This window comes from Trachymyrmex septentrionalis, unplaced genomic scaffold (assembly GCF_001594115.1).
Source record: "Trachymyrmex septentrionalis isolate Tsep2-gDNA-1 unplaced genomic scaffold, Tsep1.0 scaffold131, whole genome shotgun sequence".
NCBI classification, from domain to species: Eukaryota; Metazoa; Arthropoda; class Insecta; order Hymenoptera; family Formicidae; genus Trachymyrmex; species Trachymyrmex septentrionalis.
The window spans coordinates 1,415,961-1,429,471 of record NW_017304450.1 but is presented as its reverse complement, the minus strand read 5'-3'; the positions used below and the strand labels follow the sequence as shown (position 1 = coordinate 1,429,471).

The following is a 13,511-nucleotide window of genomic DNA, read 5'->3' as shown; positions in this document are numbered from 1 at the left end:
TATATATATATATATATATATATATATTTATATTTATATATACGTATTATATATAATACGATAACTTACAATAAAGATATGTCCACTTGATTAAATAATAAATTAAAAATATTAATAAAAATGACTAAAGCTGCGTGTTCGCATATATGGTCGTGTATAAATACACAAGACAAGTTCTCAATCAATCAAGAATTGTCTGTGTATATACGTCTGTTATTACATATCGTAATAAATAAAGATTCTTAATATTGTTTATATCGTAATATATAATAAAAGTATTCTAAATAATGCGACAGAGTAGTAATTTTCGGTCAATATACTAAGATATTTCGTTACAGAGATGTCTATCTATTTTCGTGACTTGCATCATTTGATTGTTGATTCTTGGTCTCCACGGGAAGTACAAGCGTAGCAATTGCAGCACATAAAGCGGTTGTCGCATAAGTGATCATGGCTCCAGTGATGGACCATTGTAAAAATACTTGCGCTATGTATGGAGTGATCATAGCACCGATTCGTGCCATAGCGCTACACGCACTTACACCTATGCTTCGTAAATGTGTAGGGTATACTTCTGGCGTGTATACGTACGCAGCTTGAAATACACCGGCAATTAAACCTCTGGCTAGGAAAATGGCAATGGTCAACACCGCTCTACTCAACAAACAGGTCCTGCTTAAGAAGCAAACTACCATGGCGAACATGACTAACTGGCAAGCCATTGTCTTTCGTCTGCCTATTTTCTCGATCGCGAAAACAGTAGAAAATATGCCAGGAAATTCCGCTAATGTTGTCCAAAGTAGATCGATGTAATCACTACGCCGCAATCGACAGTCAAGTTGGCATGTACCTTCATTGTTGTTCGTACTCCATGTGCTACATTGCTCCGAGGATGTATGAAAAAGTTCAGTTGTCATTAATACCACTCCATAGTAACAGAACGCTGTACTCATCCTGTAAAATATGTAATAATACATATTTAGATCGTAAATATTACGAATATATTTTATTTGCGAACATTATACTAAAATTGCAAATATATTGAGATAAAGTTAATATTTTTATATTTAGTTTGTTATTTACCATACAAGCCAAAGTAAAGCAGACGTTCTGTACATTTCTTTACTCAGAACATCTTTAAATCGACCATGATGACCTTGATAAAATCTATCCATAACTAGTCTTCCTACAGGCAATGATTTTTTATTTTCTCTAGCCACACGTTCTAATGTTGAAATTGCACGATCTGTTTTTCCAGTTGTCATATCAAATACTGTAGATTCTGGCAGCCACTGCAAATATATAAAATTATTTAATATAATTTCTAAAGTATTTCTAAATAAATGATATACTTAAAAATATCTAAATTTATTACAAACCGGAGTTATTACAGCAAATATAAATAATGGAATGGACGATAATATAAGAAGCCATCTCCATCCAAAATTGGGCATAACGATTAATGCAATCGCCACTTCAAAACAAGCTCCAAGAGCCCAAAAACACTATAATAAGTATAACATATATATCTTGTACTGTGTTTAATACTATGATGTGTATTAATCCAAATACTTATAATGTAAACTTACATCCAGTAAAATAACACATCTTGCCCGTTGTTTTGCTGGCAAAAATTCTGCATACAATGTCACCCTGTAAAAAAAGAGTATGCATCAATGACAAGTTTCAAAGCAAATTAATTGTTCATCTTTAAGAAACTTACCAAATACTTACGATTGTGGTACACAACCAATAGCAAATCCTACAACTCCTCTAAGCAATAGGATCCAGAGAAAATTTGGTGCAAATGAACTTAGAAATGCATAATAGGCCAATAATACTGCACACAAAGTTAAAGCTTGCTTACGACCGTATCTGTCGCTTAAATTATTCCAAAAAATGGAGCTTAACATCATACCAAGAAATACTACCTAAAAGTTCAATTTTCATAATAATAAACTCAAGTATTATCACATTATTTTACAAAGATAATAATACAAATCCAAAAAATACCGTTGTAGTCAGTGCTTGTTGGTATCTAGAAATACCCCAATCACAATGTAAGGATGGACTTAGAATACTAAGTATCGTGATCTCCATACTATCTACCATCCAACAAAGACCCGTGAATAGAGACAATTTTACTTGGAATTTTCCAAAGCCTAATGCATTGATAGCTTGTACCACAGTAAAGGTATCTGTCAATAAGATTTAATTTAATATAATTTCGCATTTGTTACATTCCTATTACTAAACTGAGATATTTTACATTCATATTTATTTCATGATACTTCATATTCGCACATATGTATAAAAGCATATTGTTCTCTTCTTTAAATGTGTCAGATGACACATTTTATTCTAGCATAAAGTTTATGAAAAATATACACACCTAATTCCTTTTACACATGCATGTCTAATGTACACTGTTGTTAAAGATACTTTACAGCGTTCCATGTTACCACAACTTAACGTAGTCATTAGTAAAACCAGTTTTCCCAGTGTTGTGTTATGTTATCATGCGATATTAAATATTTACAGTATATGGTCCTCTTTTGCATTAAAGTTAAGTAAACCCTTCTGTACAATTAGAACACGGCATATAATTAAACACTGCAATATATTACTTCTATACCATTTACATATTTATAAGAGATTTCAGTTTGATGTAACATACCATCAGGTATAACTACAACGGAGGAAAGTTCCATCGACCCTTCAATGGCATTATCCAAGCTCGTAGGACAACTCGACGTACTTTGTGCGCCAACATTTAACTCGGCACCATGTGATTCTTCTAATTGACGATATGGTTCGTTAGATTTTTTATCTAGTTCCGACATGGTTACGCTCTTTTTTCAATGTAATCACGACATAAATATATTCCCAAATATTTGTTATTAGTCACTGATGAAAATCAGCAAATTGGAATCAGCTCTGAAAATGTTTATTAATTCTATCAAACTTTGCATATATAAATACAACTCCCAACATCAAATTTTGCATGCAGTACACGCCGTCGCACAAAAATGTCAACTGCTTTGTTGGTTAATCTTTCCGTCGCACAGTTTAATTTCTAACTAATCGTGCCACTTCTTAATGATAACGATAAATTTGTTTAATTTACGATAAGAAAAATTAAATAAATTGAAGTAAAAATGAGTAAAATGTAAAACGTGAAATCTGTGAGTTCTCAAATAGAGACAAACAAAATTTTATCGAATATTTTCATTCAATACCATGAATTTTGTTAGCTTCCATGTGACTTCATGGAATCCATACGCGTTCTTCCGCGATCGAAACGACGACCAAGTGAGAAATTGATCTCTCGTGGACATTCGCAAGATTTTAAAGCTTTCTATCTTTCGGTAATTCCACGTATTTATCAATCGCTACGCAAATACCGATTGTGATAATCGAGCTGATGATACCGACTGTGGTACCTGTTCATTGTCCATCAGTCTATGATGATTTCCTTCCTCCATAATTTCTTTCCTCCATGGTTTCCTTCCCCCATAGTTTCCTCCACTATAGTGTGTCGAGGGAGGAATGACTCGTCCTTCTTTCCATCATGATGGCGATCATGGCGACTCTTAAGTAAAAACGTGTTAGCACGTGTCGCGAGATTTGGAGTTGTTAGATCATAAAAATTTTTGCAAAACTGTTGCGTTATGTTAAACGCAACTATGTTTTTGCAAAAAAGTAGTCAACGTTACTGGTTGAATAAGCACTACATAGTGCCTGTCGAGCGCTTGCTATCCTATGGCTCTTGTTAACTGTATCGTGACGTCAAATTAATGTTTTCAACATAGTAAGTCTGTGGTAAGTAGTAATTCTGTCAGAAATCTAGAATTAACTAAGAATACTATTTACATGGCTTTGTTTTTACATTCACTGATCTATAGCACAGGTGACTACACTACAGATCTCAGTATTAGCAGTGTTGAATATCGCACCACAAGCAGTTCCATTATTGTTATTATATACAAGTATTTACATTCAAGTCCCTAAACTTCATTAATCAATAATTAAATTATTATTGTTTCAGGTTATTATTGCTTAAGTGTCCCTGCCTCAACTTACTTATAAATAAATATCACAGACAGTTCTTAATTTATATTACAAATTGGAATTGGCAAGGCATATTCGGCAGATTGGCTAGTGGTTGAGATGTATAGCTACTATTGGACAATTCTGAATAGCCATTTGAAACCATCATCTATTGGATCAATTGTGACCTGAAATGTTGGCTGGGACAGTTATTTTTGTGATCCAGGATTCCAATTTGTGTCTTATATATAAATTATATTACTGAAAATCTTATTGACTAATATGTTTACTTCCTAATTAAATTACTTGTACATTGTTTTTTTGTGACATGCCCAATATTCATAGTCAGTCAGAAGATTCTTAAGTAATGTTTTATAATCTTTGGTTGGTGCTCCGTGGATATTTTAAAACATTACTTAAGATTATTCTGTAGACCCGATTATGAATACCACTCAAGTCTTTTTTTTTTTTTTAACTTGAAACACGAGACTACTATGCTGGAACCAGTTTTTATATCTAAACCTGTAGAAACTATTGAATAAAGATTTTGATAATTAAATGCTGACGTATCTTAACTTACCAGATTAGAGATAGCAAGCCCTTTCTTCACCAGTATCAGACTATTAGATCCTAGAGGATCCGAAATGCTCATCTATATTCTATTCTTACATAGGAATCGTTTCGAAAACAAGTGCTTTCGGGAACTGAAGGATTATTCACATTGTAATTTGATTTCCGAATTCGATGAAGATAAATTTGATAATAAATTCTATTAAAAGGCGAAGAATTAAAGTTATGCAATTTGCTAAAATTTTAGCAAAAATATCATGAATCTTAACGTAGACATAATATAACTTCGACAATTAATTTAAATAATCGCTTAAATATAAAGTGATAGACATCACATGGTTGATAATTGAACTAAAGTTACACTTGCGAGCGCTATACTTGCGTACTAAAATCACAGCATACACATACATAGGATACGCGATATCATTTCATCCTTCTTATCATCAAACTAAACAAGAATGAGATGATATGACGCGACATTACAAACGTATGTGAAGTGGAACATAACCCTAGTGTATATATATAACAAAAAATAGATTTGAATGTGTGATAATTTTATTATTAAAATAATAATATACAATAAAATACACAAAGATGCATGAATACGCTTCCATACTACAAGTTTTGCGGTAAATACTAAATAAATACAATTAATATTTTAATGAAATATTTAATACATATATTAGAATAGTAAGCAAAATAGGTACACTGTATGAATCTGGATGCAATCGCTATTAGTTTAGTATAATCTGCTCCTTTGCTGTCAGTCTGTTCTTTCATTTTTGTTCGGAATGTATAGAATAGACATCTGTATTCTTGTATCTAGAGGTATGTCGTTATCTATGAGTACCAGATTGTTGCTATCAGACTTTAAGGATCTGTTGCTGTTTTAATCCAATCAGGATACCTTTTTTCTTTTCACCCCTTATAGTAGCTACAATTCTATCACCTGAATAATTCGTACAGCAATGTTTAGATAAATTTGATTGTATAAAATGATAATATCTTTTATGTAGTCTTTCATTTACTGTCTCACCAATGTATCCCATCTCACGCTTGTAAACGTGCATACAATGTGATGGTCTATCCTCTATCAGCTTGCCTTCCTATCTCGTTATTATGACTACTCCCAATCCACTACTCTCAATCAACTCAAATTACCTGACTCACAGAGGTTGAAGTAGAAATGTTTCTGCTTGCAATATTTAACATCTCAAAAGGCAACATCATCGTTTTAATTTCCCTTTAGGAAAATCTGAAACATTAAATAATATAAAATCACATAAAGTATTTACAACAATTACATCCCGCGAATAAATTTAGTGCTTCAAAACAAATTTTATGTTGTAGAATTTGTTTTTAAAGTATTAATTCTTTGTGTTTGTAAATCAGAGAATTTATTGTAGAACCTAAAATGCATGCGTGCGTGGCCATAGGACATGAAAATGTGACCGCAGTGCGTTCCTAACCTAAATAGTCGTCAACTTTAACGCTTAATACCTCGATTCGCGAGGTAGAGCGACACTTTTTTCTGTCAGATTCCTTCATTTCATGGAAAAACGCATCGATTAAGTATATTTTTATTAAAATTTGAGGTGGAAGGGGTTTTCTTAACTTTCATCTAATTTTTGCATAACCTCAAATTTGCTTGTGGAAACAGATGGATCGTGGATAAAAACATTGAGTGCGTTCAAACCGGACAAAATGATTAGCCTGCTCGCCGAGCGATTGAATGTGATTGGTTGGATCTATAAGTAATAACCAATCGTATTCATTTGCTTGGCGAACAACCTAGCTGCTTTGCCAATTTGAAGCGCTCATTAGGTGCATCCAGATTCTAGAATATTCCAGAAGCACGATCGCTCATTAAGCGCTCAGTGGCTTTTGTACATATATACATATATACATATACGCATTTGCGGAAGTGCACTATAAATGGACGGTACCAATCAGAAAAGAGAATCCGCTCTACTCTTCCTTGATTCTCTCTGGCATAGAATGGTATGAAGAAAAAGTGAGGAGTTAGCAGGCTAGTATATATAGAAGTCTGTGGTTGAAACTGGCATTGCTTGATCACTGTGAGGGGTTTAAAGATTAAAATCAATGTCCTAATATTAATAAATGCTTCATTTTTTTCAAAATGCACCGACGAGGTATGTCTAGAGGCATGTCTTGCTCCTACACACGACATGGTAGAGACGGTAAGATCGAAATTCCTCGAATAAACTCATTTTTAAACTCATTTCTAAAATCATTTGTCCTATTTTTGTACGAATGTTTTTTGTCACCTTTTTTCTTTCATTTTTAGTACAATTAATCTGGAGAAACAATCAGCAAGGACATGGTTCATAAACACTTATATGTGTTTTTATTTGAATCTTCTGTTATAAATTACTTGTGATTAACAATCTGTATTAAGAAAGACTGATTATTTATAAATGATTATAATTTGATTTTTTATATATAATATATAGTAATCTAAATTATATTCCATTATACTTTGAATATTTCATTTCTTATAAGATTCTTTATTTTGATATAATTTAGCAAATTAATGACGGAATTGTTTCCATAGAATATTTTTGTAATAATTGCTGTTCATATTAATGAACAATATTATATTTTGTTGTACATGTGTAATATTTTAGATCTATGATAATTCCTTTTATTTATTGAATAAAATTTTTAGAAATGATCTAGAATTTATGTATATATACATTTATATATTACACGTGTGTGTGTGTGTGTGTGTGTGTGTGTGTGTGTGTGTGTGTGTGTGTGTGTGTGTGTGTGTGTGTGTGTATAAAGATGTTCTTAAGCAGAGCCATAAATCCTTGAATATTTTTTTCATAAACTTAATTATTGTGAGAGGCTTTTTAAAAATAAGCATTAGAAAAATATCTTAAATCAGTCTGTAATATCTATTTTTAATAAGATGTTCAGTTGTTTAAAAAATAATTCAAAAATACGTGTATTATTTTTTTATTTTATTTTCTATTTTTTTATTAAATATTGTGCTGATCAAAACGCAAACAAAACTTGAATACTTTGTATTCGCTTTTAATTTTGCTTTTTCAAAATCTGTTAATTTTTAAACACTCTTGCTTTGAACGGATTGATATTTCACCTTAATAATTGCTATTTTTTTAACCTTGTGTCCATGATGCTAGAAATCGATCTGAGACTTCAAATGAAGAAAGAATTGATCAATCGCAATGGTTATGTGATCAAATTGTTCAAATGTGATGTGTTAATTCTCTGTTTGAGATCTCGGACCAATTTCTAGCGTTATGGACATCGGGTTTTAGAGTATGTATTGTTAAATAACAGATAAAATTTAAAGAAAAAATGAAATCTCTCAAAATTACCATGAATTTTTTAGAACAAATACAATCTACATCTGGAAATGGAAGAACTTACTCACAAGCACAAAGACCTCCTGGACTAAGAGGAAAAGAAATAGGAATGTATTATAGAAACAAAAATAGAGAGAGACAAAAACAAAAGTTCTTAAAAGCTCCAGAAGTTCTTACATTGTCACCTTATATACAGCAATCAATTAAGGCTATGTTAAATAAGGCAGAGAAATATTACAATCCAGTTTTCTGTACAAGTTTTGAATCTGAGCAAGGTAACAAGTATCATCAATTTCATGACACTCAATTTAAAAGAAAGTTTTTGGAAATTATACACGGTAATATACAGCAAAATCTTGCCAAGGCTATGAATGTAACTTCAAAGTTGCAAAGAAATAGTGATATAGACAGAATATTACAAAATGATTACAGACAAAAGCATAATCAAGATGTTTATAATAATATGTTGAAGTTTCGAATAAAGTTACCAGCATATAAAAAAAGATCAGAAATATTACAATTGATTGAAGATAATCAAGTTGTTGTCATTAGTGGAGAAACTGGTAAGTAGCAAAAGTTATTTATTAATATAAGATGGAATATTTTTCTGATTATTTTTTTTATTTATCTGCATTTATTGGAGCAATGTAGTGAGTCAGTAAAAGAAATTTAATCGTAAACATTAAACATGTGCTGAAGCAATTTTCAAATTGTTCAAATTTCCAATTCTAATTAATAATTAATAAGTTATTTTTAATGATTTAAAAAAAAATTTTAGGATGTGGCAAAACTACACAGATTCCACAATTTATATTGGATGATGAATTAGAAACTGGAAACGGCAGCGTTACTCGAATAATTTGCACGCAGCCTAGAAGGATTTCAGCCCTTTCTGTTGCTGAACGTGTAGCTGTGGAAAGAGGAGAAAATCTTGGAAATTCTGTTGGCTATCAGATACGACTTGAAAAGTAAATTTGTCTATATTATATGTATAATAGTTTATAGGTGTATAATGTTCTTTTACTTTCTATACTTTTGTCTACAGACAGCCATCACGAGATCATGGAAGTATATTATTTTGTACTACTGGTATATTACTACAATTTATGAAACATGATCCAGCATTAAAAGGTTTCTCTCATGTAATACTGGATGAAATTCATGAACGTACTACAGAAAGTGATTTCGTTATTACATTATTAAAACAAGTTATTCCGAAAGTAAGTTTTAATGATGCCATGTTGTTATTACAATAACGTTACTACATACACGGAATATATATATATATATATTTTTTTTTTAATATATACACGTATATATATGTATCTTAATGTATATCTTTATTTAGAAATACATTTTAGTATTTTACTGTTCTATGTTATTTCAAGGAGTTTAGATATATATTTTTCTTATTATTTTTTAAACATTTTTGTAATATATATTTTTATATACAAGTCATTAAATCATGTTTTGTAAATTAATTTGTATTTTTTTCGAATTTATTTTCTAGAGAATAGATTTAAAAGTTCTCTTAATGAGTGCAACATTAAATGCTGAAAGCTTTTCGAAATATTTTAACAATTGTCCCATGATACATATACCGGGATTTACTTATCCTGTGAAGGAATTTTATTTAGAAGATGTTTTGTCACTTGTAAAGTAAGTATAGATATGTAATTGAAATTGTATCTGTATATTAGCAGGGAATGAAAGTACGCATTATTTGTAATGCTGTTATTTTTTACCATTACTTTGTCATAACAACACGATTTGGTAATGATATTGCGAATATTTTACTATTAGTAACGGTAAAAACCAGAATTGAAAAAATTAATCATTATTTGTGTAACGGATTGGAAAAGTCACTTATTGAAAAAGGTAACTCGTTATTTGTGTAACAAATTATTTTTACTCATTACTTGTAACGAATAAAGTAACGTATCGATGCGTTACAAGTAATGAATTGCTTTTTTTAATAGATAACACATAATGATGATCCGTTATTTTTCAAAGTGACTTTCCCAATTTTAGTGCAACCTTAGCATTTAGTTATTATTATACAAAATTGCAATGTTATTCAAGTCGTTACTTTTTATAGTTTTCCATTCCTTATATATTAATAATAATTGTTCCTGGACTTCATATTACAATAATCTGATAATTTTTCACTCCAAATTTTTAATCTATTTTAATTAGCCTTTTACAAACTGATATATAAAGATAAAAATTGAATCCAAAATCTGCTGATTGTAAATTGACAGGTTTTGATTTGTCCTTCTACGTTATTGAAATATTGTTATATTCGCGATAACTTTAAATAATCATTAAATAATTTTTTAGATGATTTTAGGTTCTAAATATGCATGAGAGATTAATACGAATTGTTAAACGCTATTGATTCTCGCACACTCTCCAAAACACATGCACTCGCATACACGCCATCTAACCAAGTCCATTAATACGAACTGTTATAATATCTTTTTTAACTTATAGTCATAAATTTCCCGAGGCACCACCTGAACCTAAAGGTTATAGAAAACATATAAAAAGGTATAAAGAGCAGCAATATAAGAAAGAAGAATTTTTGGACATATTACAACCTTATGTTAGACAACTTATGCTTGAGGTAAATATATAAATAAGTAAATATTGATTACGTTATTTATTTATATATTAAAATATTTTATATAATTACAGAAAAAATACGAAAAGCATGTTATTGAGCAATTACGGAATCCAAATAGTGAAAATCTTTCGTTGGAGCTCATAGAAAAATTAGTTAGATATATCTGTAATACAAAAGATCCTGGAGCTATTCTTATTTTTTTACCTGGTATGTTGGATATATCGAACTTAAATAAAATGATGTTAGAGTCTAGATGTTATCCAAATCGTAAGTATATATTTGTATTATTAATATAATATTATAGATACAATATAAATATGTAGCTTTAAATCTAATTCAAGGCATGTTCAAATTTCCATCTGAGTACTCCCTGGATGTCATCCTTGTTATTTACCGAACATTTACCGAGGTCCATCCAGATGGAAATCAGAACATGCTTTTACATATTATGAGATTTTGAATTATTGAATCAACAAACTCATTTTATAAATTGAATAAAATCACATTTTTTGTTTCAATCTGGCAATTGTGTTATTGAATTTTATATTATAACTATTTTGACACCAATTTCATATATATTTCAAATCAAGTATCTTATAAAACTTTTTTTTTGCAGATACATACATCATCTATCCTCTTCATTCACGTATGCCAACAGTTGATCAGAAACTTATATTTAAAGAACCACCTCATGGCGTTCGTAAAATAATTATTGCGACTTCAATCGCTGAAACATCAATTACTATAGAAGATGTTGTGTACGTAATAGATTGCGGGAAAATAAAATATTCAAAATTTGATATAAATAAAAATATTCAGACTTTAGAGCCTGAGTGGGTATCTTTATCTAATGCCAAGCAAAGACGCGGTAGAGCTGGCAGGTAATACTTTATATATTGTTACAGTTTGGTATTAGAAGAAAAATAATGCATTTAATCAAATTTCTGTATATAGACTAAAATCAAATCTGTATATTTTCTATATAGGGTTAAATGTGGAGAATGTTATCACATGTATACAAAAGCACGAGAAATGTCATTTGATCACTATCCGTTGCCAGAAATGCTAAGAACACGTTTGGAAGAGGTAATTTTGCAAATAAAAATCTTGCAATTAGGAAGAGTCAAAGAGTTCCTATCTACCGTCATGGATCCGCCAGATTTGAAAGCTATTGATCTGTCTCTCGACTTACTTGAGACACTTAATGCCCTCGATAAAGACGAGACTTTGACTCCTTTAGGTTATCATTTAGCACATTTACCACTTGATCCTAGAACAGGTAATTTATTATTGCTATTATTGCAAACGGATTAAGATTTGATAATCTCGATCCTCCACAATTCGCCGGCTCGCGTTAAGTAGTCACGGCAGTGTCGCTGTGCTTGGCGCTTGGACACTACCATGTCTTCAGATTGTAATTTTAATGTAATGTATATTTTGTTTTATTATAGGGAAAATGATTTTGTGGGGTGCATTGTTCTCTTGTGTTGATCCAATATTTGCTATTGCTGCTAGTCTCACATTTAAAGACGCTTTCTATTGTCCATTGGGACAAGAGGAAATGGCTAATAAAAAAAAGTTAGAACTCAGTATGAACGAGTATAGTGATCATATTGCTCTTGCGGAAGCTCTAAGAAAATATGAAGTTGCATGTCAAAGAGGAAATGCTCGCCAGTTTTGCCGAGAGTATTTCCTCTCCTTCAACACATTGAAGCTTCTCTCCGAAATGAAAGCTCAATTTGCACAGTATTTATGTGAGATGAAATTTCTGGATAGTAAAAACCCAACCCATATAGGCTCTAACAGAAATTCGAATAACATAGCGTTGATAAAAGCTATTGTCTGTGCAGGATTGTATCCTAACATCGCTGTTATAAGGTGCAGACATTGATATGTCAATCATATGATTGATATGACAATAATTTATATTAATTAATTTTTGATCATCTGATTTAAATACAACTATCTTAATCTATTGTATATAATTCTAACTGTTTTAGACGAACTACTAAAAATGGGGCGGTTAGTTGGACACCGGAAGATGGTACTGTGTGTATACATCCATCGAGCGTAAACAACAAAGTTTTCAACTTTCCTAGTCGCTACTTGACATATTTCACAAAACAACGGTCCACCTCTATATATTTACATGATACTACATGTATAAGTGTACCGATTTTATTGTTTGCTGGACCAAATATGTCGATAAGTAAATATAATTCTTTTTTTATTTAATCTGATTTAAATGATTATGTTAATCATTCAAAATAGTAATCATGCACATATGTTATAACATTATATTTTAGAACGAGAAAAAGGACAATATATAATTAGCATCAATTCTTCGGAAAATATAATTTGCGAACAAGAATCCGCAGAATTGATACAGGTATACAGATTAGTATAATTTAATATGTATATGTATATGTATATGTATTCTTAGAGAATGGAAATTTTTTTTATTTGGACGTACTTTCTCATTATACAGGAACTTCAACAAGCTCTAAATGGTTTATTGGAATATAAAGTTACAAATCCAGCAACAGTATCTTGGTCAACCTTTGAAGGAGACTTATTAAAGTACATAAAAATTTATATATACATTTATTATTTATCATTGTTTCATGCAAATGAACATTATGTTAAGAATAATAATTATTCTTATGAAATTATAACTATAAATACGTGATGAATGTCTATCTTACTATGTTACAGTGCAATTATTGGACTAGTCTCTCAAACAGATCAAGAAATAAGTTTTGATAATACGCGCGAAAATGCAAGTTATGAAGATTCCACTTATGATATCAATTAATTGTATGCATTCATTAAGTATAAATGTCGATTTATTTAATTTTTTTGACACTGTCGAAAAACAGAATCATAGCAAAAAAAATTTATATTTAAAA

At 30.6% G+C, this 13,511-nt stretch overlaps 2 protein-coding genes, 1 long non-coding RNA gene and 1 pseudogene across 7 annotated transcripts in view; 2 read left to right on the top strand and 2 right to left on the bottom strand.

Annotated features, from left to right (window-relative positions):
- The window catches only part of LOC108757067 (viral IAP-associated factor homolog), a 5,843-nt gene extending 2,368 nt beyond the window's left edge, over window positions 1-3,475 (bottom strand). The window contains exons 1-8 of the mRNA XM_018501374.1: window positions 3,240-3,475; window positions 2,678-2,937; window positions 2,014-2,198; window positions 1,735-1,931; window positions 1,590-1,653; window positions 1,380-1,505; window positions 1,084-1,292; window positions 396-954 (exon numbers count right to left, since the gene is read on the bottom strand). Of these exons, the coding sequence (XP_018356876.1) occupies window positions 396-954; window positions 1,084-1,292; window positions 1,380-1,505; window positions 1,590-1,653; window positions 1,735-1,931; window positions 2,014-2,198; window positions 2,678-2,843 (1,506 nt within the window). The 5' untranslated portion in view covers window positions 2,844-2,937; window positions 3,240-3,475. The remainder of the gene's footprint in view (window positions 1-395; window positions 955-1,083; window positions 1,293-1,379; window positions 1,506-1,589; window positions 1,654-1,734; window positions 1,932-2,013; window positions 2,199-2,677; window positions 2,938-3,239) is intronic.
- An 88-nt stretch (window positions 3,476-3,563) lies between these two features.
- Window positions 3,564-4,609, top strand: LOC108757068. The gene is made up of 2 exons (XR_001939881.1): window positions 3,564-3,822; window positions 4,049-4,609. It is a non-coding gene; the product is annotated as an uncharacterized LOC108757068 (long non-coding RNA).
- Window positions 4,610-5,252: 643 nt separating this feature from the next.
- LOC108756993 lies at window positions 5,253-6,066 on the bottom strand (annotated as a pseudogene).
- A 506-nt stretch (window positions 6,067-6,572) lies between these two features.
- LOC108757047 (ATP-dependent RNA helicase DHX36) lies at window positions 6,573-13,486 on the top strand. Of its 5 annotated transcripts, XM_018501328.1 has the most exons (15): window positions 6,573-6,821; window positions 6,929-6,964; window positions 8,003-8,539; window positions 8,755-8,944; window positions 9,022-9,196; window positions 9,487-9,635; window positions 10,470-10,602; window positions 10,674-10,869; window positions 11,219-11,483; window positions 11,589-11,881; window positions 12,054-12,480; window positions 12,603-12,811; window positions 12,909-12,991; window positions 13,091-13,182; window positions 13,318-13,486. In XM_018501328.1, exons 1-15 carry the CDS (start codon window positions 6,761-6,763, stop codon window positions 13,415-13,417), a joined length of 2,946 nt encoding a protein of 981 aa, XP_018356830.1. In that variant the 5' UTR covers window positions 6,573-6,760; the 3' UTR covers window positions 13,418-13,486. The 5 variants fall into 5 exon arrangements, with proteins under 5 accessions (XP_018356830.1, XP_018356831.1, XP_018356833.1 ...); XM_018501329.1 differs by lacking the exon at window positions 6,929-6,964; XM_018501331.1 differs by lacking the exons at window positions 6,573-6,821; window positions 6,929-6,964 and adding an exon at window positions 7,587-7,670.
- The last annotated feature ends 25 nt before the right edge of the window (window positions 13,487-13,511 follow it).

What these genes read in the sequence shown, in the direction of transcription:
- LOC108757047 (XM_018501328.1), top strand. Translation starts at nt 6,761, where the DNA reads ATGCACCGACGAGGTATGTCTAGAGGCATGTCTTGCTCCTACACACGA. An exon ending in GATGTTTTGTCACTTGTAAA is followed by an intron (nt 9,636 to 10,469) that starts GTAAGTATAGAT and finishes TTTAACTTATAG; the next exon opens with TCATAAATTTCCCGAGGCAC. An exon ending in TTTGAAGGAGACTTATTAAA is followed by an intron (nt 13,183 to 13,317) that starts GTACATAAAAAT and finishes ACTATGTTACAG; the next exon opens with TGCAATTATTGGACTAGTCT.